The sequence below is a fragment of the Olea europaea genome, unplaced genomic scaffold, assembly GCF_002742605.1.
Source record: "Olea europaea var. sylvestris unplaced genomic scaffold, O_europaea_v1 scaffold520, whole genome shotgun sequence".
Classification (NCBI taxonomy): Eukaryota; Viridiplantae; Streptophyta; class Magnoliopsida; order Lamiales; family Oleaceae; genus Olea; species Olea europaea.
This window is the reverse complement of record NW_019263520.1, coordinates 104,593-124,233: the sequence shown is the minus strand read 5'-3', so window position 1 is coordinate 124,233 and position 19,641 is coordinate 104,593. Positions and strand designations below refer to the sequence as shown.

At 35.0% G+C, this 19,641-nt stretch overlaps 3 protein-coding genes across 4 annotated transcripts; all 3 read right to left on the bottom strand.

Annotated features, from left to right (window-relative positions):
• Positions 1–4,119: 4,119 nt before the first annotated feature.
• Positions 4,120–4,785, bottom strand: LOC111388690 (probable steroid-binding protein 3). Its single transcript, XM_023013467.1, has one exon. It carries the CDS (start codon positions 4,627–4,629, stop codon positions 4,327–4,329), a length of 303 nt encoding a protein of 100 aa, XP_022869235.1. The 5' UTR covers positions 4,630–4,785; the 3' UTR covers positions 4,120–4,326.
• Positions 4,786–8,854: 4,069 nt separating this feature from the next.
• On the bottom strand, positions 8,855–9,517 carry LOC111388693 (probable steroid-binding protein 3). Its single transcript, XM_023013471.1, has one exon. The coding sequence runs from the start codon at positions 9,362–9,364 to the stop codon at positions 9,062–9,064; it is 303 nt and encodes a 100-aa protein (XP_022869239.1). The 5' UTR covers positions 9,365–9,517; the 3' UTR covers positions 8,855–9,061.
• Positions 9,518–13,079: 3,562 nt separating this feature from the next.
• LOC111388678 (probable monogalactosyldiacylglycerol synthase, chloroplastic) lies at positions 13,080–19,429 on the bottom strand. Of its 2 annotated transcripts, none has more exons than XM_023013442.1 (8): positions 18,768–19,429; positions 18,256–18,428; positions 17,403–17,564; positions 17,149–17,326; positions 15,489–15,713; positions 13,896–13,958; positions 13,702–13,776; positions 13,080–13,502 (listed from the first exon to the last, which is right to left on the bottom strand). In XM_023013442.1, the coding sequence occupies exons 1-8, from the start codon at positions 19,248–19,250 to the stop codon at positions 13,269–13,271; spliced, it is 1,593 nt and encodes a 530-aa protein (XP_022869210.1). In that variant the 5' UTR covers positions 19,251–19,429; the 3' UTR covers positions 13,080–13,268. The 2 variants fall into 2 exon arrangements, with proteins under 2 accessions (XP_022869210.1, XP_022869211.1); XM_023013443.1 differs by having other exon boundaries at positions 17,185–17,326.
• Positions 19,430–19,641: the final 212 nt, after the last annotated feature.

Sequence of the window (19,641 nt, the reverse complement as noted above, 5' to 3'; positions counted from 1 at the left end):
CAAAAAATCAATTTTTTAACTGTTATTTCATTATTTCAGCTGTCATTTTTTACTATTTTTACAGATAGAATCCACTATTCTCTCTAAGTCGAAAAATCAATTCTCATAATCTCTATTGAACAAGCCCCCTACGATCCAACTTATTGTCAATTATGTGTTCCTAATATTAAGAATTAACCAATCACCGTACATTATTCCAATATAGGCTCGGACGAAATATTTGCTCCCCTCTTGCTTCCCTTTGATCGTTAGGGACTAAACATTATGAAAGTCATATTAAGTCCCATTTGGTGGGAATTAAAATTAAATTTTTAATAGATTTTGATAAAAATTGATAAAATGTATGATTGAAAAAATGTAGGTCTCATAAAATATAAATATATGATTAAAATTAATTGTTAACTTGACTTAAATTAAAGGATTAATAATAGAAAATCCCAATAAAAACTTATCCATGTATGATATACTCCCTATTTATTGAAATTCACATAAAACTCCCCCATTCGAAACCTTTTTGTTTGAAAAACCTCATATTGTCAAGATCAATTAGTTTAACTGTTAAAAACAGCAAAAATTGCCAAAAATTAAAAAAGAATAATTGCAGTTACAATCCCAAACTTGTTACTTCTTGCAAATTATACCCAGATTTTTTATATCTGCCAAGCTCATGCCACCACCTTCAACCACCAATAACTCCACCATGCCGCCACTTAAGTCACCGAACTTGGTGGGCCGACATGTGACCATCAAGAACCTTCAAGAACAGTAATTCTGCCCGTAATAGCCACAACTGCAAATTCTTGTAGTCCTAGTCAAGATATTGACAATATTACACAATCTATACATACAACTAAATATACAGATGCAAAATTTATGTCTCTGTACGGCACACGAGAGACCTTGTAAATCTTGAAAAATCAGAGCAAAGGTGGGGTCTATAATTCTTCCAGCAGATTTACAGGTACTGGGGTTTTTCTTTCTTGAATTCATTTTCTTGTTTTTTACGTGAAATTCATTAAATATTCACTGTGCTTCACTAGTCTTGTACATGAGAATACAAGAGAATCACTGTGCTGCAACTAAGAAGAATAAAGAATGGCGGGAAAAGCTTCATGTTGCGGTGTTGAAAGCCATGGAAATCATGTACTTCAAAGCCAATTCCGGGTTTTTTTTTAATTTCTGTCCTTATTTTAATGAGGGTTGTGTTTAGTTTCCTAAGATTGTATGCCCAATGTGCTTGTGTTATGATGTAGCGTTTCTGTTCTACTGTTCTTCATTGGGTAGGCTGAGTACGCAGATCTTGAGACGTATGGGGTGGGATGAGATGGGGTGGAAAATAAAATTTTAGAAGTTTGGAATTCTGGTTGGCAGATATAATAAATTTGGGTATAATTTACAAATAATAAAAAGTTTTGGATTGTAACTGCAATTATTCATTTTAATTTTGACAATTTTTACTGTTTTTAACAGTTAAACTAACGGATCTTGACAGGGGTGGGAGAGGGGGAGTTCGAACAAAATGTTTCAAATAGGAGAGTTTTCGCGATTTTCAATAGGCAGGGGCTATATTAGGCATGGACAACTTTCTAGGAGGACTTTTTGCCAATAATCCTAAATTAAACTCTAAATTTTAATTTCTATCAAGCAATGGCTAAGTAGAATTGAATCAAATCACACACTAACCTTTTGCTTCCGTTCAATAATTAGTGATATCGGATTAATAGAGATTAAACTTTAATCTCAATTACAAAAATGAAATCAAATCATGCTCTAACTTGCCTTTTGCTTCCCTTCAATGATTTAGTGATAAATGATCGTTTAAAAGGTCTTGAAGAACCGTTTATCAAAGGCCTTGAGGTTCAATAGTAGTCAATTTGTTGGACTGTATCAAGCCTAGTTATAATGAAAAGCTATCCCATCGTGTACCAATCCATGTGATTTGCTTGTTTTTTTATTCTATTTATTAATCATTGTTGCTCTCGATCTACCCAAATATCTTTAGCACAGCTGATCAAAAGTAGGCTTGTGACCTCGTCAAGAGTCATTCCATCAAAGACACTATACTCCATTTCTTTATCAAACACGTCGTAATCATCCTTGTACACAATGTATGTCCTCAAGCTTTTTCTCAAGCCTTTCGATCTTCTTCATCAATGTGTAAGTCTCTAGTGTTCATCAAATTACTCCACTTTAGAGGTATTGTCCTAAATCAATCTTCATTGAGAGAAGGCTCACTACCTATTAACTTCTGACAATTTCTCGTACTTCCTCCTCAACCTTTGCCTCTTCCTAGAATATTTTTGAAGTTCTCTTCCCGATAACATTACTTTCTCCAGTTTCTTTGAACTAACCTCAACCCCCAATCAAGATATAAGTAACTAACATGCAATCAATTTCCCTTTTTTTCCTTACCACAAGGGCATTATCAATGAAGTACAAAGCAAGTTAGTCAGTTTTACTTACCAAAAGATGTACAAATCATCATCATTTATATCCTTTCTCACTTTGCATAGAACAAATTGAAAAATTACAAGCCCAAGGATAGACAAATATCATAGAATGAACATACCTTGATTTGAATGCTTCCTCCACTTTAGAAGGATGAAACGAATTAAAAAATGTAAAATTCCATATCTTACCTTTAGATCCTGTGTTTAATTGTAATTCTGCCTGCTATTAAGCAGCTACGATGGGTTATATGGTAAAACCATAGATTTCATGTACTACGTCGAACTTTGGAACTTTGGCATACATTTTTTTCCTATTCTTGCATAAATATACATCTAGCCAATAGAAAGATATAATATTAGAAATCAGGAAGCAACCAAAATACGTTTTTTAAAAGTAAAAAAAAGTCCTGTCACTACGTCTACTTCCCCTGCTGCCTACTGCCTTTATTCATTCCTTTCTCCCAACAATTGACTTCCTCCAACATAACTTTCTTTTAATCAATCTATTTATCATTTAAAGATCTTCGTTGGTAATCAACTCAACTATCTTCATTTCAAGCCACCACCTCTGGTACTCCACCATCACACACTGTCAGAAAAGGTGGCTGACACAGAAAATTATCTGAAGCCACCGCCAACATAGGAAAAAGGGTATCGATCAAACAAGGCATCTGACATGGCGTTGCAAATATGACCTCTGCAAAAGTATTCATCTTGCTTCCACTATTGACATGCCCGTGACTGCACTAAAGTTTCACCCTATGTCTTTTCAGGTTTGGTTATTGTTAGAACATAGATCACATTCAACGTCGTCAACAAGAAATGCAACTGGTTTTGCCATATTCAAAAATTGGTTCCACCGAATGCCCCAACTTAACAAAAGTTACTGTGAAATCTCGTATGTAAGACAAAGGTGGTGCCAATTTAAAACTTGAAAAATTGTTTTAGTTGGATCTATATTCACAATGGTGGGGGCAAGAATATATATTAGGTTGGAGATCACGTTGAACTTTTAAGATGAAGAAAATTGGCTCCAAGGCACGTGTTTGCAATTTCCTTAAGATGACCAGTGAAGGATATGGGAAAGCAAAATGCCTCCAAGATATAAAGGAATCCAAATACGTTGTTTGCGTCGTGCACTAATGAAAACAACCCCAAATACTAAGAAGATAAGAACCCAATACAGATTCATGTTCTGCAATTCCGGACTTACAAAACACAAACAAAGCTTTAAAAAGGTGAATTTGGATGAAAATGGCAATCAAAAATGGGTATAAGCATGAACAAAAGGCACCCATTCTGATCTGCACAGGGGGCGGCTGCCCAAGACATGCAGAATTACCTGCATGCCGCCCTTTGGGGCCTCGGCTGGACATCCTACATCCTCCGCCACTTAGAACTTTCCCTATATGATCCCTTGACTCATGCTAACTTTTTATTGCAACTTAGAATGTCAAAAACTGACATTATGTAATTTTCCAACACCTAGTCACCCTCAGACTCACCTTCTCAAGCCATTACTACAGGTAATATTGGTAGTGCAACAACATTAAGATTTAAGAATAATCAATTATGCGATGTAATACTTACTACATGGTAAACTATCACTTTTTGGGTTATCTGTAAAAATAAAGAAAATGAGCTAAAATAATTAAAATCATAATGGGGATGAAAAAACATATCTAAATCATTGAGCAGATACATCATTGAAAACATAAATTCATAAGCATATGTTGAGCAGATGACAAAATCCCAACAATTGGGATAATTATTTATGCAATAGTCATTTCATCAATCGCATCATACTACACACACCCACATCACAAAGACACTTAAAAATCCAAGAACACAGACCTTCAAGTTCAGATAATATATCTTAATTAATAACAGTACCAACGATGGGATACTTAGCCTCGAATTTCTTCTCCCAGTCATTAAGGACACCCATTTCCTTATCAGTGAGGCCATCAAGGGAGGCGATTACATCTTCCTCGTTTTTGCTCATTTTGGCCAGGGCCCGGCTCGCATCCTTGCCGGCAAACATGCTGTAGGGCCCTCCGGGGCCATAGAATGACTTGCCGGAAGTCATGTCGAATATACGACCCTTTACTGCCACATATAAGGGCTTCGATGGGTCTGTGCCATCGTACTGTTTCAGCTGTTGTAGTGTGAGCTGCATTGATGGATTTGAGAGAATTCCTTTGTTTGATGGAGTTGAGATTTGAGAATTGGGATTATAGCCTCCGTTAGCGATTGAGTCTTGGTGTGTGGAGTGCGAGGGGATTTAAAGAGACAAGAGGGGGTGGGTTCCGTAGGGAGATGTGGTCACGAGAAAGTTTGTCTGAGCTTAGAAGGAAAGTACTTCATAGAAAGTAACTATAAAAAAGCTTACTTTTAAAAGCCCAAAGATATGCCAATAGAGTTACTTTAAACTTGAGAAAATAATAATGTTACATAGGTGGTTGTTACTTGCAAGTGATAAAACATCTTAAGTACTGTTTGGCCAGAGAAATTTGGGTAAAATATATTTTGAAATAATAGTTTTTGGTAGAGTATATGGTTAAAAAAGATGAATTTTTTATTTATTTATGTGAAATATTATTTTATTTAAGAATTTACTGTTGAAAAAAAAGAAAGATTAATGTATTAAAATTTTAAAGCGAATCAAACAAGGGCTAAATATGAATCATTTTTCTACTTTTAGATTGTTTAATTAATTAATGATAATTACGTACCATCTAAGCGAATCAAACAAGGGCTTAATAACATTACTCTTAAGAAAAAAGACTTTACAATTCCAATGTGCTCGTCTCGTTGAGGAGTTAGCCCATATTTATCTTATATTTATAAACATTCAAATCACTTTTTATGTACATGTTTCAAGGTATTTACTTATACACCATTAATATATTATTATTTTATATTTTTTTTGGTAATTTATAAGATTATGTTCAGCTCATATTTATAAACACTCATTAATTTTATGAAAAAATTCATAAATAAGAGATTAAATAGAGCACATTTCAAATTTAAGAAATAAAGTTTCAAATTTCAAAAATCAGATTTTTTTAAAATTTATTTATAAATTAATTTATTAAACATATATTGATGTCACAATTTTATAAATTTTGGTCACGGTTATATAATTAAATAGTTACAACTTATCAAATTATTAGTCACAACTTATTTCTCGATCACAAATCAAAAATGTTAAAAGCCATAGATTATTTTTCGATCATGAATCAAAAATTTTATAAGTCACAAATTTTTAATCGGTAATCGGTCACAGAATCAAAGTTTTTATTGCTCACAACTAATTTATTCATTGCAAATCATTAGATGAATTGGTCACGATTAATTTTTCGATCTCAACTTAATCAATTGTAAGTTACAGTCACAATTGCTTCTAACAACACTACTGTTGTCGCCGCCACAACGATAACGACAACCAACACTACCACAAATAACATCATGATGGCTACACTATCACCGCCAACACCATCACCTATACCAACATGATCACAACCACCAACTGCATAAAAAATGCATGTACTAATCGCCGCCTGTACCAAATCCATTATGTCCTCCATCTTCTACACCTACACAGTTACACCTCAATATATCATAACTCCACCACCAACAAAAAGAAAAAAAAAACCCTAAACAAGCTGCACGTTTGTACGACTTCGCGTGCAATAGGTGTTTGCCGTTGTGAAGAGCAGACTTGTCGCAGTACATTCCACACCGACCATTGTCGCCGATGGAAGGACGAGGATCGAGGGTTTGTTGTGCACTTCGATCTGCCTCTAATTGACATATTCAATTCAATAGAGCCTCCACCAATCCACAACCTCCACAACCATTAACACCGCTGCCAACACAACCACCGCCACATCTACATCAAATCTAAAATCAAAACCACCACCACAACATTCACCCTAGACACATACGAAATCGCCGACTGTAGCTACCGAACCACCATCTTCCCCACAGTCGTGAGTCGATTTCTTTGCGTCGCTGCCTCCAAAACATATCGCCAAAATTTCCCTTCACTTTGCAATATACAATCAAGCCTATGTCAAACAACCCGAATTTTGGATCTGCCTTTAAAATAGATAGTTTTGTGTGCAGTCAGAGAGGAAGGCGATGATGGTGGTTCCAGAGAGGAAGATAATATTGTCATGGAGTAGCTCCTCATCCATCTACACTAGCAATCCTCAGCCATTTTGTGTGGAAGGTGACAGATTCAGAGTTACGTGTGAGAGAGAGAGAGGAGTGGGAGAGAGAGAGAGATTAGGTAGGGAAAGACTGGTAATTAATTTAATTAGTATTATTTAATAAATAATTATAATCCGATTTATGAAATGTTAAACTTTAAATTTGATAAATGAAGTGTAAATTTTAAAAACAGGCTTAAATGTAATTTCCTCTTAATTTTATCTATATCTATAAAAGACTCAGAAGTACTATCAAACATTCAAATCTATCCATTTATAATTTAAAACATTTATAAATACTTACCAAACATTTTATAATTTAAATCGTTTATTTCTAAACAAGCATTTAGATTCTCAAACTTCAAATGAAAGAGGGGAAGAAAGTGTAAAAAATATTAATCGATATGTTTATATAGAATAAAAATGTTGAATCATGTTACTCGTACATTAATTTTTATATCATTCTTTACATTGTGCCACGTGTCTTGACATCATTAGACAATTTTCAAACACAACACACATTCCCGCCCATTTCAGTTTGAAAATCAATGGAATGTCAAGCATAATGTAAGAAAAATAATGTACAAACGGCTTTATCCAAAAATGTTATCGTAGCATCACTTCATTGCATCAAATAGAGTATAGAAAGACATTTAACTACCTGGAAAAAAATTATCCTGCCAAGATGTTAATTTTCTTTCTGGGGCTTAGTTGAATCTGAGTATCAGCGTGAAATAAATTATCACTCTCCCGATAGTCGGTAATCTCCATAACTTATAAGTACTTAAAAACACTCCAAACATGCCCTTAATGGGATATGAAATGTTGCTAAATAACATATCTTAACAAGCGGTACATTCATTACTGCTTTTATTCCCCTTGCTGCAATTACTATGCGCGACAAACAGTCCAAGTCAGGAAACAATTCATCGTAGTAAGAAGTTTAGTAATAGTGTCTGATTGTGAGTCCCATTTCAAGCCACATTGCGACCACTTAAGAGGCACAACCACAAGGAGAGTAAATAATCAATCTACATTGATAATCGCATCAATGTTGTAAACAATATGAACATATATAGACGTCTCAACCTTTAGCCCTTAAGAGGTATTTCCATTCTTACATGGATACTAGAATTAGATGAATTTTACTCTATAATCGTATATTTGATAAGGTAAACTAGATAGTACTTTACGATATCACGAGTTTAAAAGAAAAACTCCAAAGGCCCTCCACCCCACCTTCAACTCAGCACCCTTGAGGGAGTAATGCAAAAAAAATAAAATAAAAAAGGGAAGGCAAAACTCAAACTAAAGCAACCCATAAAAAGGGTCAACAAGAAATGCAACTGGTTTTGCCATATTCAAAAATTGGTTCCACCGAATGCCCCAACTTAACAAAAGTTACTGTGAAATCTCGTATGTAAGACAAAGGTGGTGCCAATTTAAAACTTGAAAAATTGTTTTAGTTGGATCTATATTCACAATGGTGGGGGCAAGAATATATATTAGGTTGGAGATCACGTTGAACTTTTAAGATGAAGAAAATTGGCTCCAAGGCACGTGTTTGCAATTTCCTTAAGATGACCAGTGAAGGATATGGGAAAGCAAAATGCCTCCAAGATATAAAGGAATCCAAATACGTTGTTTGCGTCGTGCACTAATGAAAACAACCCCAAATACTAAGAAGATAAGAACCCAATACAGATTCATGTTCTGCAATTCCGGACTTACAAAACACAAACAAAGCTTTAAAAAGGTGAATTTGGATGAAAATGGCAATCAAAAATGGGTATAAGCATGAACAAAAGGCACCCATTCTGATCTGCACAGGGGGCGGCTGCCCAAGACATGCAGAATTACCTGCATGCCGCCCTTTGGGGCCTCGGCTGGACATCCTACATCCTCCGCCACTTAGAACTTTCCCTATATGATCCCTTGACTCATGCTAACTTTTTATTGCAACTTAGAATGTCAAAAACTGACATTATGTAATTTTCCAACACCTAGTCACCCTCAGACTCACCTTCTCAAGCCATTACTACAGGTAATATTGGTAGTGCAACAACATTAAGATTTAAGAATAATCAATTATGCGATGTAATACTTACTACATGGTAAACTATCACTTTTTGGGTTATCTGTAAAAATAAAGAAAATGAGCTAAAATAATTAAAATCATAATGGGGATGAAAAAACATATCTAAATCATTGAGCAGATACATCATTGAAAACATAAATTCATAAGCATATGTTGAGCAGATGACAAAATCCCAACAATTGGGATAATTATTTATGCAATAGTCATTTCATCAATCGCATCATACTACACACACCCACATCACAAAGACACTTAAAAATCCAAGAACACAGACCTTCAAGTTCAGATAATATATCTTAATTAATAACAGTACCAACGATGGGATACTTAGCCTCGAATTTCTTCTCCCAGTCATTAAGGACACCCATTTCCTTATCAGTGAGGCCATCAAGGGAGGCGATTACATCTTCCTCGTTTTTGCTCATTTTGGCCAGGGCCCGGCTCGCATCCTTGCCGGCAAACATGCTGTAGGGCCCTCCGGGGCCATAGAATGACTTGCCGGAAGTCATGTCGAATATACGACCCTTTACTGCCACATATAAGGGCTTCGATGGGTCTGTGCCATCGTACTGTTTCAGCTGTTGTAGTGTGAGCTGCATTGATGGATTTGAGAGAATTCCTTTGTTTGATGGAGTTGAGATTTGAGAATTGGGATTATAGCCTCCGTTAGCGATTGAGTCTTGGTGTGTGGAGTGCGAGGGGATTTAAAGAGACAAGAGGGGGTGGGTTCCGTAGGGAGATGTGGTCACGAGAAAGTTTGTCTGAGCTTAGAAGGAAAGTACTTCATAGAAAGTAACTATAAAAAAACTTACTTTTAAAAGCCAAAGAAATGCCAATAGAGTTGCTTTAAACTTGAGAAAATAATAATGTTACATAGGTGGTTGTAACTTGCAAGTGATAAAACATCTTAAGTCCTGTTTGACTAGAGAAATTTGGGTAAAATATATTTTGAAATAATAGTTTTTGGTAGAGTATATGGTTAAAAAAGATGAATTTTTTATTTATTTATGTGAAATATTATTTTATTTAAGAATTTACTGTTGAAAAAAAAGAAAGATTAATGTATTAAAATTTTAAAGCGAATCAAACAAGGGCTAAATATGAATCATTTTTCTACTTTTAGATTGTTTAATTAATTAATGATAATTACGTACCATCTAAGCGAATCAAACAAGGGCTTAATAACATTACTCTTAAGAAAAAAGACTTTACAATTCCAATGTGCTCGTCTCGTTGAGGAGTTAGCCCATATTTATCTTATATTTATAAACATTCAAATCACTTTTTATGTACATGTTTCAAGGTATTTACTTATACACCATTAATATATTATTATTTTATATTTTTTTTGGTAATTTATAAGATTATGTTCAGCTCATATTTATAAACACTCATTAATTTTATGAAAAAATTCATAAATAAGAGATTAAATAGAGCACATTTCAAATTTAAGAAATAAAGTTTCAAATTTCAAAAATCAGATTTTTTTAAAATTTATTTATAAATTAATTTATTAAACATATATTGATGTCACAATTTTATAAATTTTGGTCACGGTTATATAATTAAATAGTTACAACTTATCAAATTATTAGTCACAACTTATTTCTCGATCACAAATCAAAAATGTTAAAAGCCATAGATTATTTTTCGATCATGAATCAAAAATTTTATAAGTCACAAATTTTTAATCGGTAATCGGTCACAGAATCAAAGTTTTTATTGCTCACAACTAATTTATTCATTGCAAATCATTAGATGAATTGGTCACGATTAATTTTTCGATCTCAACTTAATCAATTGTAAGTTACACTCACAATTGCTTCTAACAACACTACTGTTGTCGCCGCCACAACGATAACGACAACCAACACTACCACAAATAACATCATGATGGCTACACTATCACCGCCAACACCATCACCTATACCAACATGATCACAACCACCAACTGCATAAAAAATGCATGTACTAATCGCCGCCTGTACCAAATCCATTATGTCCTCCACCTTCTACACCTACACAGTTACACCTCAATATATCATAACTCCACCACCAACAAAAAGAAAAAAAAAACCCTAAACAAGCTGCACGTTTGTACGACTTCGCGTGCAATAGGTGTTTGCCGTTGTGAAGAGCAGACTTGTCGCAGTACATTCCACACCGACCATTGTCGCCGATGGAAGGACGAGGATCGAGGGTTTGTTGTGCACTTCGATCTGCCTCTAATTGACATATTCAATTCAATAGAGCCTCCACCAATCCACAACCTCCCCAACCATTAACACCGAGGCCAACACAACCACCGCCACATCTACATCAAATCTAAAATCAAAACCACCACCACAACATTCACCCTAGACACATACGAAATCGCCGACTGTAGCTACCGAACCACCATCTTCCCCACAGTCGTGAGTCGATTTCTTTGCGTCGCTGCCTCCAAAACATATCGCCAAAATTTCCCTTCACTTTGCAATATCCAATCAAGCCCATATCGAACAACGCGAATTTTGGATCTGCCTGTAAAATAGATAGATTTGTGTGCAGCCAGAGAGGAAGGCGATGATGGTGGTTCTAGAGAGGAAGATAATATTGTCATGGAGTAGCTCCTCAACCAACTACACTAGCAATCCTCAGCCATTTCGTGTGGATGGTGATAGATTCAGAGAGTTACGTGCGAGAGAGAGGAGCGGGAGAGAGAGAGAGAGGTGAGATAGGGAGAGACTGGTAATTGATTTAATTAGTATTTTTAAATAAATAAATATAATCTGATTTATGAAACGTTAAACTTTAAATTTGATTAATGAAATGTAAATTTTAAAAACAGGCTTATATGTAATTTCCTCTTAATTTTATCTATATCTATACATTTTAAAAGACTCACAAGTACTATCAAACATTCAAATCTATCCATTTATAATTTAAAACATTTATAAATACTTACCAAACATTTTATAATTTAAATCGTTTATGAACATTTTCTAAACAAGCATTTAGATTCTCAAACTTCAAACAAAAGAGGGGGAGAGTTTAAAAAATATTACTCAATATGTTTAAATAGAATAAAAATGTAGGATCATGCTACTCGTACATTAATTTTTACATCATTCTTTACATCATGCCACGTGTCTTGACATCATTAGACAATTTTCAAACACAACACACATTCCCGCCCATTTCAGTTTGAAAATCAATGGAATGTCAAGCATAATGTAAGAAAAATAATGTACAAATGGCTTTATCCAAAAATGTTATCGTAGCATCACTTCATTGCATCAAGCCCCTGTTTGGCCCCCATTACAGGGAAAATTTAATGTATAGAATAGTATTTTTTGAAAAATGAGTGGTTGAAAAAGAAAGAAAAATTTTCGGTTTACGTGTAATATTATTTTATGGAAGATTGTGTGGTTGAAAATAGGAGAGAGAAAAATAGAATGTAATGTAATGTAATTTAATGAAAATCAAACAAGGGCCAAATAGAGTATAGAAAGACATTTAACTACCTGGAAAAAAATTATCCTGCCAAGATGTTAATTTTCTTTCTGGGGCTTAGTTGAATCTGAGTATCAGCGTGAAATAAATTATCACTCTCCCGATAGTCGGTAATCTCCATAACTTATAAGTACTTAAAAACACTCCAAACATGCCCTTAATGGGATATGAAATGTTGCTAAATAACATATCTTAACAAGCGGTACATTCATTACTGCTTTTATTCCCCTTGCTGCAATTACTATGCGCGACAAACAGTCCAAGTCAGGAAACAATTCATCGTAGTAAGAAGTTTAGTAATAGTGTCTGATTGTGAGTCCCATTTCAAGCCACATTGCGACCACTTAAGAGGCACAACCACAAGGAGAGTAAATAATCAATCTACATTGATAATCGCATCAATGTTGTAAACAATATGAACATATATAGACGTCTCAACCTTTAGCCCTTAAGAGGTATTTCCATTCTTACATGGATACTAGAATTAGATGAATTTTACTCTATAATCGTATATTTGATAAGGTAAACTAGATAGTACTTTACGATATCACGAGTTTAAAAGAAAAACTCCAAAGGCCCTCCACCCCACCTTCAACTCAGCACCCTTGAGGGAGTAATGCAAAAAAAATAAAATAAAAAAGGGAAGGCAAAACTCAAACTAAAGCAACCCATAAAAAGGGTCCAATCCTATCAATTATTGCGTATCAAATACGTCCTAAAAGTATCACCTTCGTATGATAATTAAAGAGGTTTATGGTAATTGGTAGTCTCTCGCCTGTATACTTCTCACACAATAAAAATGGACCACTACAAATTATAAATCAAGAAAATGCAGCCTTTGGAATGAATTTGACGTACAACCTTCATTTTTTCAGTGCCTTATTTCCCCAATTATGATGTGAAATACTGTCTAAAAGAATCTAGGAAGGATAGATAGAACCTCTTAAATTCCCGAGCTGTAATTCAAATAAAGAACTTCAAGCGAAAATTGAGTCGAAGCCATTTTGTTCAAGTCGTACAACAATGGGGTAAAATGTTTTTATGTCGGACTAACTCGTGAAGATCGTGGACAATCTTAAACACGGCATCTGGCCTTGCAAGCCTCAATGCGTTTTGTGACATGGCTATGAGTTCATCTTGTTTTGGACCAAACCACTGAGCAACTATGTTGGCTATTTCTTTCGGAGACTTGGAGAATTTCCCACATCCATTTTCGACAACATATGGCACATTCCCAGCTTCCTGCAATAAATTTAAGTTCCCAAACTATACTACGTTAAAAAGGGCACTGATCTATGACGAGCACAGAATATACAAAGTTCATGTTTGTGGAAAACTGGATAAAAAATAAGAAAACCGATATAAAACATAAATAATTACTACAACACAAACAGGATTTTTTTGGGGGAAATAGAAATATAGAAGAGAATACTGTGGCTACCTGCCCGGCAATGAAACCGTTTAGAATTATGGGGAGTCCTCGAATCATAGATTCCGCAATAGTTCCTGGTCCAGCCTACAAAGAAACAATGTCAAATGGATGATAATGTGCGCTCTCTCTCTCTCAAACACATTAAACTTGATTGGGAAAAAGGTTGAAACCAGAAATTTGCATTACTGCCAAGAGCCGTGTACCTTGGTAATGATGCAATCGCAAGCACCCATGCACTCTTCCATTTTAGTGACGAATCCCTTCACCTAAAAATGCAAAAAACTTCTTCTGTAAGTCACAGAGATACATACTAACGTTCTGTTTGGATCTTTGGACATTAGTAAGAAATATGGAAACACTATTCCATTTTAGTGACGAACCCCTTCACCTAAAAATGCAAAGAAATTCTGTAAGTCATGGAAATACATACTAAGGTTCTGTTTGGATCTTGGACGTTAGTAAGAAATATGGAAAGAGAATAAATTGGTAAAAAAATGATTTCCACACCTTTAATTTCTACGACGACCAAAACGAACTAAGCCTTATTTCAAATAATCTTGGGATTCAATATATCCTTCATTCAAGAACAGTGGAACTCTATTCATAGTCATTTGTTTTTTACCCTGAATGTTCTATCAACATCTTCTTCTATGAACTCGAACCTCTTAAATACTTCACTTTCATTTCTTGTTAGACTCATCAATCCCTACCAACATATGATGTGTAGTTAAGCTCTCAGAAGGAATTACCACATAATCCTTTCACAACGAATTATCTACCTTCCGAGTAAGGATGGAAGGAATTACCACATAATCCTTTCACAACATACTATCTACCTTCCGAGTAAGGATAAAACATTTATGACTAAACTTCTGCTCATTCAAAAAGTTAAAAAGTGTGACTCTCTCTTTTTAAAGCAACTTTTCACTAGTACCAAATCATAAGCCAACCAAAATTCGGTAGTAGTATTGCCTGACCCCTAAACTCAAAATTTTCAGGCACTCTTTGATATAGATCATATCTAGACGAGGCATTGCCTGAATCAACCCCCAACCATGTCATTCCAGAACTGTAGCTTTGTTGCCTTATTTTATCCTATTTTGTATTTAAGCACTAATAACACTAATCAACTCTTCACATAAAAGCAGTCTAACTAATATAATCATATTCCATTTAACTTCTACAACTTCATATTTTATGGGTTCAAAGATTATTCGCCCATTCCTGTTCTTTTCGCTGGCTATGTATCAAAAGGTTATATAGAGCATTCGCTAATTCTTTCGTGTTGTCTCCCACTCATTTGACCTATTGTGTTTGTGTGCAAACTATAGTGACTTTCCTAGTATGCATCACATCTACTAGTTCTATGAATTTTCCCATAAATATCTTTTTATTCAAGTTCCGATACTAATTCTAATCCTGGACTAATTTCTACACCAGCCTTCACTCTTCAGAATAAAAATAAAATCCAAAAATGTCTCCACTATACTTGAGTATCATACAAAACAAAATATTTCATATGAAGAAACAAAAGGCAGAATGCAAAAAAATTAAGCAAGCAAAAAAGATGAATCTTCCAAGCAGTATGAGATGATAGTGGCACAAGAAAGAATTTGAATGTTATGGTACACATTCAACTTGCACTATCACTGTTTACAACATCATTTTGCATAAGATGCCACCACAATTCAAATATCTCCAGAAACAGGAGTGAATGTCATTGCCTCTTTACGCAACATAATATGACAGACGAGTTATTACAAGGCCAATTGTAGGAAATTCTTAGGAGTTGTTACCTGGATAGGAACCTTCCAGTTGATTGACTGTAATCTGTTGGCAAGCTTTTTATTGCGGCCACAGATCACAAGAACCTGACCTATTGGCTCCCCATGAGTCTCGTCATATAATGCATCACCAAGTGCTCGGGCAGTAGACTCGATGGGACCCATTCCTTCCCCACCTCCCATTAGCAAAACAGCAGGGAGGTACTTGTCCATTCCAAGCTCCTCCCTAAGTTCATCCTATAAATTCAATACAAAACAGTCTGATATTAGTGTTCTATGCTCGAACACACCATAAACGGCTTGCAAGCCATTGGTGATTGTGCAGACAAAGTTACAATGTCCAGATATTTTCCAGAGCCACAATGCTAGAAACTCTTGTTTCTCCTTCCAAAACAATAATCCATGCCCGCAGAAGTGAATGAGAAGCTTGCACCACTAAAAATTTTACAAGCAAATAACATAAAATTCTGAAGCCAGGTTATCACCAACTGCAGCATAAAATTTAGCCAAAAAAAAAAAGGGAATGAGAATAAAGAGCAAAACAAGATTAAAGGGGGAATGAAGGAGGTAAAGAACATGTTTCATAACAGACGGGGAAAACCAATATTCAAGCAGTTTTTGCCTGACACGTGGCCAAAATTATACAGGGCAATCCTCTTTGCTTGGTTTCGCTAGAAACAAAATCAGAAAAAGGAAGCATCAAATCCCTCCCCAAGTTTACTCGAAAACCAATGTACCATTGATAGCACTGACAAAAATGTTACAGGCAAATTAACCTTAAACTTTAGAACTGCAATGTAAAGCATTTCTCGTTTCATTTCCTCCTACACAAGTTACTCTTTCTTTTTTCATTTTTTTTTTCTCTTTCTCTAAATTATTTATTTATTATTATTATTTTTTTATTTTGACTTGGACAGGGTCGGCAGCATGATTTATGATGGAAGAGAAAGCGTCCAGAAACGTCATTCATTTGTTTTCACTCAGCAAGCCTTCCAAACTATTGTGCTTGGAATGGACTATACATGTTCTGCTTCCTTGCCTCACTGGTTCACTAGGGCTAGAGCCTTCTAGAATCAGAATCATCATTATCTCAACTTTCTCAATTAATACATTAACTGATTATATATTACAAACAATCTCCAACAGGAAAAAGTCAAAGACCTGGAATATACTATATTCATAGGGCTATATCTTTTATTAGAGTGAAAGGCCTCGATGATAATAATTAACTTCCTTTATGGACACATTTACTGATTTTCTTTCAAATGTCTAACAATTTTAAACAGGACTGAGTTGCAAACTGTCGTGTCTATCTAGAGATGCCCATGATGATTCGAATGACTGTTTTAATACACGAATTTGGGCATCGTGTGAAAAAAATAACATCTTAAACCATGCACCTCCAAACATAATGGCGATTATCTTTAACTTACTAGTAGATAACCTTTGGTGTTGTAACTTACATGATCATAGTTATAGCAGACAGGAAATTTAACTCACTAGCTTATAATGAACCAACTTTGCTGTTGTCATCCATTAAATCTCAGAATGACTCAAAACAGTTCCAGTTTTCTGGTGAAGGATTAGAGTACAACAGGAAGTTTTGAACCTCTGTACTGTATTAGCTGCAATGATTAACAGCTAAGAACTAAAAAACATACAAATCGCATACCTTGCGGAAAGGGGAAAAATGGGAAAAGGACACAACCTTAGGGCGAACAGGCTTCACAAATGAAGGCCGGACAGGAAGGCCATAAACCTTGATTTGAGAAGGCTGAAGACCAGCTCTTAATGCTCGTTTGGCAACCTCCTCTGATGGGCAATAGCATCTAGTTACAAGCTTGTGAAACCTACTCATGAGAAGAAATAATAAATCAAACCAACATTAAGAATACCATAAGAGGAAAAAATGGCAGCTGAGCATACCATGTAGGATGACATGTGCACAAATCTGTTACAACAGTGGTAAAAACAATCTTCTTCAAGAGACCCTTTGCCCTTAAGATACGAAGCGGAACATGTTGCATCAAAGGATGCACGCTAATAATAATGTCTGGCTGGTATTTCATCAATCCTTTAGCAACCTCTCTATGGATTTAAAGTGCGTAAAAGGTGAGAACTAGTAAATCAGATTAATAAGATAGCTTTAGCAGAATATGTTCAACTCGATTAACAAGGAGAAGGAAAGAGGAAAACGGAAGAGCGTCATCATTAATTTGCATATGTTCACGTAATGGTGTGAAATCCATGAGTGATGACTTTGAGTTCAGGATTAAATACATAAGATCATTTCTAAAGAGTAATAATAGAGGCTGCAAATAAATTTTAATATGTGGATATTGGCCATAGCTCAACATCAAAGTGGACGATATTGTCACAGTTCAAGCTCTTGCCAAATGCAGCCACACGTGCCAAAATCTGGGTATAAAAGTAGGTCTGATTATTCAGTTGCAACAAATGCAGTTGAATAAAAGTGTATAATCAAGTATAAACAGTACGAAATGGTAAATAGGGATTAATTTGAAAAAGGGTTCAGACATTGACTAAATTATGTAAAATTACCATTTACAACCATAGAGATTTTACCATTTAGCGGTTGTTTATAAGCATAACAAAACGAATAGCTTAAGTAAGCCAGATGATTTTCAGTACTAAAAAATTATATTCTTGCAGACTTCACAAGTAAATAATTTCTAATAGTAACCATTATAGAAAAACTAGTAACTTACATCCACATGTTAGTCACAGGAACTTATATCGAAATAAGATATAACCTTACCGAGCTATAAAAGTTGATGTTGCAGCAAAATTGGATTGGTGAATTACACGTGGGGCAGAAGCATAATATGTCATTCTCCACAGTGGACCATGTTTTACAAGAAAGTTATAACTCTTCGGCAGTTGATTAAAAGGCCATGGAGTATGATCTGTCCATAAATCAGTAATAAACACCTGCAACAGAGAACATAACATAATCAAGAAGAAAATTCGATGAAATTACTGAGTGGCATTATTCAATTTTTCTATCAAAGGCTTTCCACATAAACAATTTCATATTGAAATAGCTGTTATAATATGAGTTGAATTATCCCGTCTAGAAACTTAGGAGACAAATTTATTTAATTTAAACTTTTTATTCAACAGCATACCTCATGCTTGTATTTATATTTTATATTTTATTGCTTGTACTGTACCACAGCCTAAGAATACCCACTAAACTCTTCTTTTTCACATCACACATACACAGAATAAATGAACAACAAAAGTTATTCAAATCCATCAAAGACTGACCTGATAATTATCTCCAAACTCTTCAATAAAAGCAGCCTTGATGGCTTCAGCAGACGCTCTGTGACCCCCACCAGTGTCACTCATCAAAATCAAAACTTTTTTCGGAGTTTCAGATTCAACAACATTCATAGGCACTCCGTCTGATTCCTCCACAACACCATTTCCATCATTTCTAAACCCGTTATTCTCAAATGAATTAACCCGAACCGAGGCAAAACTAAGTGGGAATTTCTCACAGTGAAATTTAATAGCCTTGTTGAATTGATTCAAGACTCTTCTAATGCTAAAGGAAGCACCCTTAGTGCTAAAACTCAATGAAGCCACAGCCTTTGGCCTCTTCTTGGCATCAAAATACAAGGAGTTAGATAAGAATACCGAGTGCCCATCAGGATTAAGCTTAGAATAATTGACTACAAAAGAGCCCAACTGGGTTACGAAGCCAAAGGGATTTGCGGGTTCTTGAGTCACAGTTGAAGGCTGCATCTTTAGGGCTGTTAGTGTATGGGTTTAAGAAGTGGGTTTTCTTTATATAGCTATAAAAATTTATTCTTGGAGGGAACCAAGACATAAGCGCACAAGGACACGCCCAGGGAGGAAGATGGGTAGCGGGAGGGAATTTTGAGGAGGGTTGGGAGCCACACAGAGGGGATCTATTAGCGAGATGCAAATAAAATAAAAATATTATACCTTGTAATGTCCTGAAGATCTAGCCCTTATTTGGAGAAAAAAAAAAATTAGTAATTTGAATCATTTCAAATACACAAATTTTAATAAAATAATATTATATACAAATTCAAAATTTTTCCTTATTTTTTATTCACACATTTTTTACTAGTACACTATTTCAAAATACATTCTTATGGAATAACGTGGC

Bases quoted from the DNA above. Each gene is read 5' to 3' on its own strand.
- LOC111388690 (XM_023013467.1), bottom strand. From the start codon at position 4,629: ATGCAGCTCACACTACAACAGCTGAAACAGTACGATGGCACAGACCCA.
- LOC111388693 (XM_023013471.1), bottom strand. From the start codon at position 9,364: ATGCAGCTCACACTACAACAGCTGAAACAGTACGATGGCACAGACCCA.
- LOC111388678 (XM_023013442.1), bottom strand. From the start codon at position 19,250: ATGCAGCCTTCAACTGTGACTCAAGAACCCGCAAATCCCTTTGGCTTC. The intron at 13,959-15,488 runs GTAACAACTCCT...TTGCATTTTTAG, and splicing joins ACTGGAAGGTTCCTATCCAG to GTGAAGGGATTCGTCACTAA. The intron at 13,503-13,701 runs GTAGCCACAGTA...AATTTATTGCAG, and splicing joins ACGGTTTCATTGCCGGGCAG to GAAGCTGGGAATGTGCCATA.